Below are 10,011 nucleotides of genomic sequence, written 5' to 3' on the forward strand. Positions count from 1 at the left end.
TCAAGTTTTAATACATAAATACATACATACATACATATGGAGCAATATGAAGCCATATAAACTGTCACTGCTTATCATCCAGAATCCATCATCCCCACTCTCAAACACAGTGGTGGCAGTATCATGCTGTGCAGATATGTTTCCTCAGCTGGGACAAAGAAGCAATTTCAAGTAACTGGGGAAATGGGTGGAGCCAAGCATAGAGCCATTCTGGAGAAAGTCAGAAGTCTAAAAAGAGACCCCCGGCTGAGGCAGAGGTTTAGCTTCCATCAAAACATTAACTCAAAACAACCCAATAGCAATGTTCAAATGAAGCAATCAATGCCCAGGCCTAAAAGCAGCTGAAAATATGAAGCAATTTTAAAGAGTCCTTTCTGACAGAGCTTCAAGGTTATTCCGGTAGAGGCATGCCCCAACAACCCCCAACGATGCGTAGTCGCAAATAGACACATGCTACTTTATGCCACGGCTTTCACGTTCTGTCAAAATCCATATATATTTTCTTCCTGCATCACAACTCTTCTGTTTTAAAGTCCAAACATGACAAAATATGAAAAATTCATGTTATGATTATGCAAAGCCTTATGTTAGTGTGACACTTCCTGACAACATTACTGCCTCCAGGCTCAAAACATGCGCTTATTCACACAACCGCATTGATCCTTGGTAAATACGCTTGATCTCTTTAAACAGTTGAACAATATAGTGAGTGTTCTGGTGAGGTCAGGCTGTACAACATTAATTCCTGCTTCCCACCTCAAATAATAAAGTCAAGTCCAGGTTAAATCATTTCCGCACCTTCTGCATTATGGCTGCGCTCATTTAGGATCCATCTAATAGATCACTGCTCACTCTAAGGCTATAGCCTTTTTATTTAAATAAGCAGATACTGATAAATGAGGAATATGGAAACAAGTAGACACACAACAAGTTAAACATGTTAAAAATATAGCAAAGTGGAAGCAAAGTTAATTGCTTAGTTTTAGGAATTACTTCGGAGAATGTATTACTTTAGCCAGATGTGGTGTTGCACTTAAAAGGTTTATTGAAAGTTCTGAATTGGACCAACTGAACAAGGGTGTGTAGGCATAACATGGTAGTAGGCAGAGGCTGTCCAGGTCGTGACCAGAGTTAGAAGCCGATACAAACCCATTGAGGGCGGGACGAGCACAAGTTCCGCACATACAGCCCCTGTCAAACCTCAAAGACTTAGCCAGCGTATGCCTGACGTACAAAAAATCTGGCAAAAATGCTGGAGATGACGGGTTCTGCTCATGCGCTCTTGTTATCAGAGAACCGAGCCAGCTCGGTTCAGTTGTGTGTAGCTCGGTTTATTTCAGTTTGCTTTCCATTTACACACGATAAGTTATCTCAGTTACTGAGCTCGGACCGGTCTCGGCACGGTTTTTCAAGGGTAGTGTAAATTAGGGATGGAACGGTTTATGAAAACCGTCCGAACCGTTCGGTTCGAATCGCGTGTGTTGCGTTCGGTTCATGCGCTGCCCCTTTTTCTCATAGGCGAAGCGTGTACACTCCAGAGCAGAAGGTGGCGGTACTGCGACCAAAGCCAACCACCAGTAGTAAACAAGAAGAAGAAGCGAAGCAGCGTAGCCGGGTGTAGCAGAAAAAAATCAGTTGTTGTAGAGAATTGTGTGGGTATGGCGAGTGGGAAAGAACAGGAGTTGGAAGACGCGCCAGCAGCACTTTATAGGTCTGCTTTATGGGAACGGAAAGAAAGTTGTGGATAAAAGTGCGCAAGCATTTTGCAACACGTTTTGTTTATGCTAACAGCAACGCGACCAACATGTCAGGCTAACAATCAACATATACCGAACCGAAAACCGTCACCACGAAACCGTGAACCGAACCGAACCGCGGATTTTGTGAACCATTCCACCCCTAGTGTAAATGGGGCAAAAATGTCCATATCTGAACTCTGAAATCTGAACCACCAATGGAATCAAAGTTTCCACTTATGATAAAATCATACATACTGCCTTATTTAGAGTGCAGTATGTATGATTATATTATTTTGGGGCCAAAATGCTCTTTCCATCGACGGATTTAGATTTTTTTCAATAAATCTTTACTTATTTATATAATAATAATAATAATAATAATAATAATAATAATACATTTTATTTGTATTGCACTTTACATTTCAACAAAATCTCAAAGTGCTACAAAATTCATAGTTAAAACAAAACCGTACAATAAAAATAGCATACATAGTTAAAACGAGACATTACAATAAAATAACATACGTAGTAAAAACAAAACAGTAAAATAGCCATAAAACCACACAGATAAAGTACTAACTAACACAGGGGAGTGGCGGCCTAGTGGTTAGGGCATAGAGCTTGGAATCCTGAGCCTCTGAGTTTGACTCCACCCCCACAGTCTGCCACTTTGGGGCGCTGAGCAAAGACCCTTAAACCCAAAACTGCTCCCTGGGCGCCACACAATGGCAGGCCACTTCTCCTCAAGGGAATGGTCTAAACCAGCGGTCCCCAACCTTTTTTGCACCACAGACCGATATATGTCAGACAATATTTTTGTGGACCGGGGGGCGGGGACCGTTTTTTACTTGATCGTATTCAAGTAAAAAACGAGTTTTGAGGATGAGTTTTGAACTGAATTAACCTGTGTCAAGAGACACAGATGCACCGACTGATGTAATTGGGAGAGAATACCGCAATTGTTTATATTTTTCAAAATAAAACATCACTCAGACTCTGATCGTCAATAAATTATTCTGTGCAGCACGGTACCAAATGACCGACGGACCGGTATTGGTCCGCGGCCCGGTGGTTGGGGACCGCTGGCCTAAATGCAGAGAGTTTTGTTGCTCTGTACTTGTGACAGTGTAATCAAAATAGAAAATTATTATTTTTGATCAGGTTTGGCAGTCTAAAGTCAAAGACATTATGATGACATCCAAAACTACAAGAAAATAGAAAAACAAAATAGTCAATATAATTTTCCAGCTTAGGCGCTAATTAATCTTAGCTTGGATGCAGTTTTCTGGCTTTCATCTTTACCTTTTTTTCGGCAAATAACAACCTGGAAACACTTTAAGTTTCCCCGTTAAGCTTTTCCACGAAGGCCTCACTTTATGACAGTAATATGGTGAAGATTCTCAGTCATCCAGGTCATAATCATTCCGAAAAAGTTAGAAAACAATCCGCTGGACTTTTTTGGATTGTTTTTAATTGTTTTTTTTAAACTTTTTTTAGAATGTTTATGATGAAGTTCCATGTTTGTACCTCAGGCGACCTGTCAAACATATGGAAGCTGGAAAAGATTTGCACCGATCTGATTGCTTTTCTCTCCTCTCTTGCAGCATGTGAGTATCCAGGCCTTCCTCCGGCAGTGACGGGGATGTGCGCTACAGTAGGCAATTTGACTTGAAAGGTTGCTGCGGTGGCCCCTGTGTGATGTAATGCTCCTTAAAGATCTCTCTGAAGTTCCAGCTGTGCAAATGGATTACAGCAGAGAGAGAGAGAGAGAGCGCTGGGGCCGTGGGAGGACGTCGCTAATAAATCATGTCATGTCATGTTAATTGTCTCCCAAAACATAGAGCCTGTTTGCAGGCATGCGAGCCCACGGCCGCGCAATTTTCAGCGAATTACCTAGCAATTATGTTTTTATCATTATCTGGTGTTTCCATAACCTTTCCTAATTTGTATCTTTCTTTTTTTCCATGATGTTTTTATTGGCTTTATTTGGACGTGGGAAATATAAAGGGGGTAGGTACTAAAACCTTCCATTACTTCATCTGAATTACTCCCATAGAGAGTCTCTATAATCTGAAGCTTTAACCAACTTTTTACACGTGTTTGTTATGTTTAGAGGTTCTTGACGTCCACATGTTTGAAGCTTCATATCAATCTGTTTGTTCTCTGCAGGGATACACACCTCTGCACATTGCAGCCTTGCATGGTCATCGACACATTGTTGATCTACTCATTGGAACTTATGGTAAACGTTCATCTCAAATTTTCAGGTTTAACTTAAAAGCAGAAGATGCTTTCAGGGTTTTCCTTTTTTTTTTAGTTGAAATGTTTTGAAAAAGACTTATCCTTAAAAGAATGACTCCATGTTCCAGGATTTCTTTACTTTCAGATCAAGGGTTGTTCCTTTGAGCTTCTGCTTTAAGGTGTCAGTGAAGTAGATTATCTGCTGCCTCTCTCTGTGTTCAGGGGATTTTTGTCGTTGTTTTCAGGGGCAAAAGAAAACGTGCGGGACTACAGCGGCCGTCTTCCTTTCCATTATCTGAGTGTCAAAGACCTCGAAGGTCCGCAGGAAGACTGCGACCTGCGTGAGTGTTTCATGCTTTTTCAACTTCACCTTTAAAAAGAAATAAATTGCATCTTATTTTTCCTTTATTTCCTTTTTATTTATGTAGTATGGGACATCTTTGTTTTTTTCTTCGCTTTTTGCAAAAAGCCTTTTGAACTGAATCTTCACCATCCTTTAGGTTTTTATAGCTTAAATTAAAAGCATTATACATTTTATTAAGTCTAGGGCTGCAACTAATAATAATTTTTTGCAAATAGATTTGTCTGTTGATTATTTTTTTGATTAATCAATTAATAATCGGCTAGCCAAAGGTTCCTCAAAGAAGATTACGTACGAAATTAAAACGGGTGAAACTAAAAGATTAATTGATCGCTAAATAAGTTGAAGATTATTTAAGAAATCAGTCTTTTTTACGATTTAATCCGTTTAATTTTTACAGCATTAATTAAGTCGATAATTTAGATGGGAGTCCAGAGGTGGAAAGAGTACTAAAAAATTATAAAAGTATCTTTACTTTGCCTAAATTCTACTCAGAGTGAAAGTAAAACGACTGCTTTAATAATAAATAAACACTATAGCTATGTTTTTATACTTCAAGATGTTATGGACATCCTAAATAAATGCCATTTGTCTTTGAATCACAAAATGCAAATAATTTTAATGATCAGCCGGTCTCTTGTTAATCTGCGTTCTGAGCAGAGCATAAGTACAAAACACATATTTCATTGCATTGACCTTTAAATATAAAAACAGCCTTCAGTTTAAGTGAATTCATTTAATAAGGGAAAAATATCCATGTTATGAAAAAATTAGTGTTAATAAATCCACTGCTGCCTGTTTTTAACTCTAATGACTATTTCTTTAAAACCAGAGGTGGAAAGAGTACAAATAAATTGTAATTGAGTAAAAGTATCTTTACTTTCCCTGAATTTTACTGAGAGTAAAAGTAAAATTACCCATCTCAAAATTTACTCAAGTAAAAGTACAAAATTACTTCATTTAAAATGTAATATGAGTAAAAGTTACTTAGTTACTTTGAGTTTTTTAATGCAAAAAAAGGATGAGTCATGAATCGAATTGAACACAAGGTGTTTTAATGGATTTCAAGGCGTATTTCAGTGGACATCCGTACTGCAGAAGATCAGCTGGACTAAAGAACATACTCAGTAACGTGAGGAGGTTTTAAATGTAGCAAAGTAAAACTACTTAGGTTAAAATTTACTCGAGTACAAGTAAAAATTACATATTTCAAAAACTACTCAGAAAATTACAGATTACTCATAAAAAGTACTCAATTACAGTAACTTGAGTAAATGTAATTCATTAATTTCCACCCCTGATGGAGTCTGATTGAAAATATATATATTACTGCTCATTATTTCATCTCACATTGCCACAGCTTTATATAATAATATGTGATAATTTAGATATTGTAATTTCTATTTACAGCCAAACATTGTGTTTTTATAGCAGCATCTAAAGACGAATAAAAGTCCTTGAGATAAATTCTTGTTTTATTGCTATAACATCTTTCACTTTTGATCTAGCCTTGACTTTGACTGTATTGATAAATAATAGTTTTTCACCCAATCCGTTTCTCACATTTATCAGCAATGTTAACCATTTGCAGTTACCGTAAATTCCGGACTATAGAGCGCACCTGATTACAAGCCGCACGCTCTAATTTCAGAAAGAAAATCAATTTTTACTTTTATAAGCCGCACCGGATTTTAAGCCGCAGGTTTCCCACGTTGTATGAGATATTTACAAATAAAGATATTACACGTGAGCATTGTTTTAACGTTTGATTTAATCCGTATGATAAAACAAACAAATACGGTACATATTATAAATGCTTTTTTTTTTTTTCATACTACTTGTAACACATTTAAATATACGTATCCTCCTGCGCGCTAAAACCCTCAAAGTCCTCTTCCTCGGTGTCTGAATGGAACAGCTTCAGGATGCCGTCACTGACTTCAGTCTCAACCTTTTCGCTCTCACTTGAGCACTCGCGGTCCTCTTCATCCCGCAGATGTTTTCGCACGGCTCTACGCATCGAGAACCCACTGGCAGACATCAGTGAAAGATGCCCTTCGCATGCGGCCAGTTTTGGTAAAGGATTTCTCGCCACTGGTCATCCACGTCTCCCACTCACTGCGCATCAATTTTATTGGTCTGTTTTTCGCGCCATGAAAAAAAAAAAGTATTAGCCGCACTGTATTGTGCAGTGTTCAAACAGCGGGAAAAAAGTAGCAGCTTATAGTCCGGAATTTACGGTAAATATAACTGGAACTTTTTACATGTTATTTTAATGTGACCTTTTTAATTTAAGAAACATTTACCTACTGAGTTGCAGAGAAGCCTCTTTCCCTTAGGCACATTCCAGTTACCTCGTATTTATAACTCCTACCCCCGATCCTAGATCCTTTCCTTAACCTTGCGCAGAGCCAACAGTTAGAATTCTATCCAGGGTAGAATATGGACAACCCTCAGCCTTACAGATGTCATTACGCGATGCACACATGAATGATGCTGTTCAAATTAGGACTTCAGTCTTCTAGAAAAAACTACAAAAAAGCATAATTTACATAAAGTAATTATAAAACGGTCTTAAATTGAAAGGCAACAGGACTTTATTTCAGTTTTTTGAAGATGTTTGTACGAGTTGACAGAAAGTTGTCAGACATGCTAACTCTATTAGCTTGTGGCTACTACCGGTGTTTAGACAATTATTTTGTAAGGAAGTCATTAAATTTACTCCTTTTTTGCATTTAACTGATTCTTGGGTCTTTTGAAAATTTTCATCTTTGTCTTTTTTTAACAAAGTTTTCTGAGATTTTCACGCTTTTTTAAAACTCCATCACCTTTTGTCTCTTGCTTCTCTCGGTTGCAGAATTTCAAGTCGCTCAAGCCAGAGAGAGGAACAAGAATAGGAAGTTGGTGTCGTTGTTCCACTCTAAGAAGAAGTGGGGTTCGGCGGAGGAGCTGGCTCCGATAGAGGAGGAGAGGACGGCGTCCCATCAGCTGTCCCTTCCTCCTTTTAGGCCCAGAAAGTTCTCCCGCTGAGGAGAAAAGCAACTTCTTCACTTACTTTCATACGCAAATATGGACCAAAAGTAGTGCCGTATATCATCTATAAGAGCACCCTTAAACTCACACAAAACTAAACAGTTCAGAACAACTTGAACGCAGAAAGGAAACAAGATGCTGCAACTTTAAATCAGTTAAAATCACTGCAAGTGCTGCTTTATTTACGTTATGCTTTTCACTGAAGTATTTTGAAGTTTTTTTTGAATGTTACTTTATGTTACTTATGACGTAGCGTGTTACAGGGTCACATCGGCTCAGGCCGCATGATTCTCAGAGCTTTGCTTTTTTATTCAGAGTAATTCAGGCTAATTTGATACGCTGGAGATGAGTGAAACAAATTTAATTACTCTGCAGTATTTTTACTCAGCATTTTTACCTAATTGATATTTGTGGGGGAAAAAAAGAGGAGAAAACATGTTTAAGTTGATTAAATTTGTATAGCATTGCAGCATTAATGAGTGTAAAAACACATTGGTCAATTCTTGAAAAATGTTTATTAAATTCCCTACCCGTTTTAAACATATAGTGTTTAAAAATTTAGGTAAGTTGGTTTTCTTAAAATAGGTGTATTTTCTCTTGATTTCAGCAAATGGTAACATATGTCAGGGGAAAAAGAACATATATAAGGTTAAAAAAATTTTTAAAGGCAAAATTAATGATTCCACTGCTCAGATTAAAGGCAAATACACTAATTTTAAGAACTTTTAACTCATTTTTGAATACTTTAGTAAATATTTGTACATGAAAATCCATTTTTATTTTACAAAAAAATATATAATCCACTTATAACATTAGCTTTACAACCATCACCCGGGAATCCAAGTAAAATAATAATAATAATAAAAAAAATAGCTACTTTCATGCGAGACGAATCAACTTTGTTTTGTATGAAAGACAAAACGGCTTAGAAATAAAACCTGTAGATGTTTTCAGCTCAACTGTTTCATCAATAAAACACAAGGAAGTAAAAGAGGAAAGGAGAATTCCTCATTTTAATATTTAACATCTTTAAACTTTGATTTAAAATTATTTTTGAAATGTGAACTTTTTGAGAAACTTATGGAGGAAAAAAAAACCAAACAACTATCCTGGATTACAGATCTGTTCAATTGCGTATTTTAGTTAGTTAGTTAGTTTTTTTAGTTGCTGTTCTTTAAAGGTCCAGTTGCCATGTTTTTTCTGCAAACCGATTATTGTCACTGTTTTTATTTATTATAAAACTGAATCACCATTGGTTGCATTTTTATCTTGTGTATTCTGTATCCCGCTGTTCACCATATTTATACGATACAAATATTTTTGAATGAAGCTTTCTTTTGTATGAAACTGATGAGTCTTTGTTTTATTTAGCTAGTTGTTGGAATCCGCTGCTGCTTCCAGTTTGTCTTACTTTAATATTTGTTTCCTTTACTTTCTACCCAGTGAGGTGAGTTTCCAAGCAGCTTTGATCTCATCTGAGCTACCTGACTTTGTGGGCTACAGATGGAGTAAATATGGCCCCCCTCTCACCCTCCACACAGCTTTGGACTCCTAATTCCTGATTAACTGAGAAAGGCCCAGCACTTGCTTTTGGATCTTGGATATCAGACGACACAGAGGGGAACAGAGGCGAGTGTTTTTGTGCTTCATTTTTGAAGCGGGATGTTGGAGGGATAAGAGGGGAGTTTCTGTAATAGATACTTATCTCACTGCCCTCAAGCCCCTCAAACAAAGTCCCCTTCTGAAGAGATTATAACCCAGGGAGGGCACATTAACTTTAATCCCATGCTTTGAGGCCTTGCACCCCCAACACCAGGCCTCTGCCCCACTTATTTTAACCCTTCTGTTGTTATGTCGGAGAAGGAGGTGGGGGCATGTTTCTAGTGCATGTATGTGTTAGTTCTATGGCTACACACAAAGGTAATGTGTGTGTGTTTGTATGCAAGCGGGGGGGTCTGTTTCAGTAGCACGCTGACTCTAATGAAAAGTGTTGAGGGGTGCATACTGCTGTGTAACTGATTCCTCTCTCTGAGGAGATTAGGCGCTACATTGTTGGTTCGGTTGCTCATTTCCATGAGAGCGCAGCCTCCCACCAGCGCCTGCTCGGCTTTGTTATTTTGAGTCGGGACAACACTGGGCCCAAAGTCCCGGGCTTCCTTGTTGCTTTTGTTTTACAAATGGGCCAAAATGTAGATGTCACATCACAGATGCTCAATAACCTCATTAGCTACTCTCTGTGAGGCTTTAGAGAGAAAATAATGGATGCATGAACTTCACTTTGTTCACAGGGCACCAGTTGCGGTAAAAGGGGGAATCTGGTAATGTTCTGTTTTCCTGTAAATTTACAGAAGAAAAACTTCAGTTTGTGTGTTTTTTTTTTTTAAGTATACCTATATGTTAAATTAACTGTTAATGAAAACAAAAGAAAAGGTTGTAAATGTAAGGCAGTAAATGTGAATAAATTTAAGCGTTATGAGCATTGTTGGGGAGTAACGCATTACATGTTAGGACGTTACGTAATTTAATTACAAAAAAAGAGTAACTGTAATTCGTTACAGTTACAATGAGAAAATATGTAATCCAGTTACAGTTACTTCCGAAAATATTAAGAATAACAAATTTAGTTACATTTTTTTT

At 37.6% G+C, this 10,011-nt stretch overlaps 1 protein-coding gene across 2 annotated transcripts in view; it reads left to right on the top strand.

Annotated features, from left to right (window-relative positions):
• LOC107083702 (ankyrin repeat domain-containing protein SOWAHA-like) overlaps positions 1 to 9,723 on the top strand; it is a 49,854-nt gene extending 40,131 nt beyond the window's left edge. The window contains exons 9-13 of one of the 2 annotated variants that reach the window (XM_015373120.1): positions 3,344 to 3,346; positions 3,747 to 3,749; positions 3,909 to 3,981; positions 4,226 to 4,321; positions 7,199 to 9,723. In XM_015373120.1, coding sequence (XP_015228606.1) covers positions 3,344 to 3,346; positions 3,747 to 3,749; positions 3,909 to 3,981; positions 4,226 to 4,321; positions 7,199 to 7,371 — 348 coding nt within the window. In that variant the 3' untranslated portion in view covers positions 7,372 to 9,723. The remainder of the gene's footprint in view (positions 1 to 3,343; positions 3,347 to 3,746; positions 3,750 to 3,908; positions 3,982 to 4,225; positions 4,322 to 7,198) is intronic. The other variant, XM_015373119.1, reaches the window with a different exon arrangement.
• The last annotated feature ends 288 nt before the right edge of the window (positions 9,724 to 10,011 follow it).

The sequence above is a fragment of the Cyprinodon variegatus genome, unplaced genomic scaffold (genome assembly GCF_000732505.1).
Source record: "Cyprinodon variegatus isolate N-32 unplaced genomic scaffold, C_variegatus-1.0 Scaffold81, whole genome shotgun sequence".
In the NCBI taxonomy this organism is placed as follows: domain Eukaryota; kingdom Metazoa; phylum Chordata; class Actinopteri; order Cyprinodontiformes; family Cyprinodontidae; genus Cyprinodon; species Cyprinodon variegatus.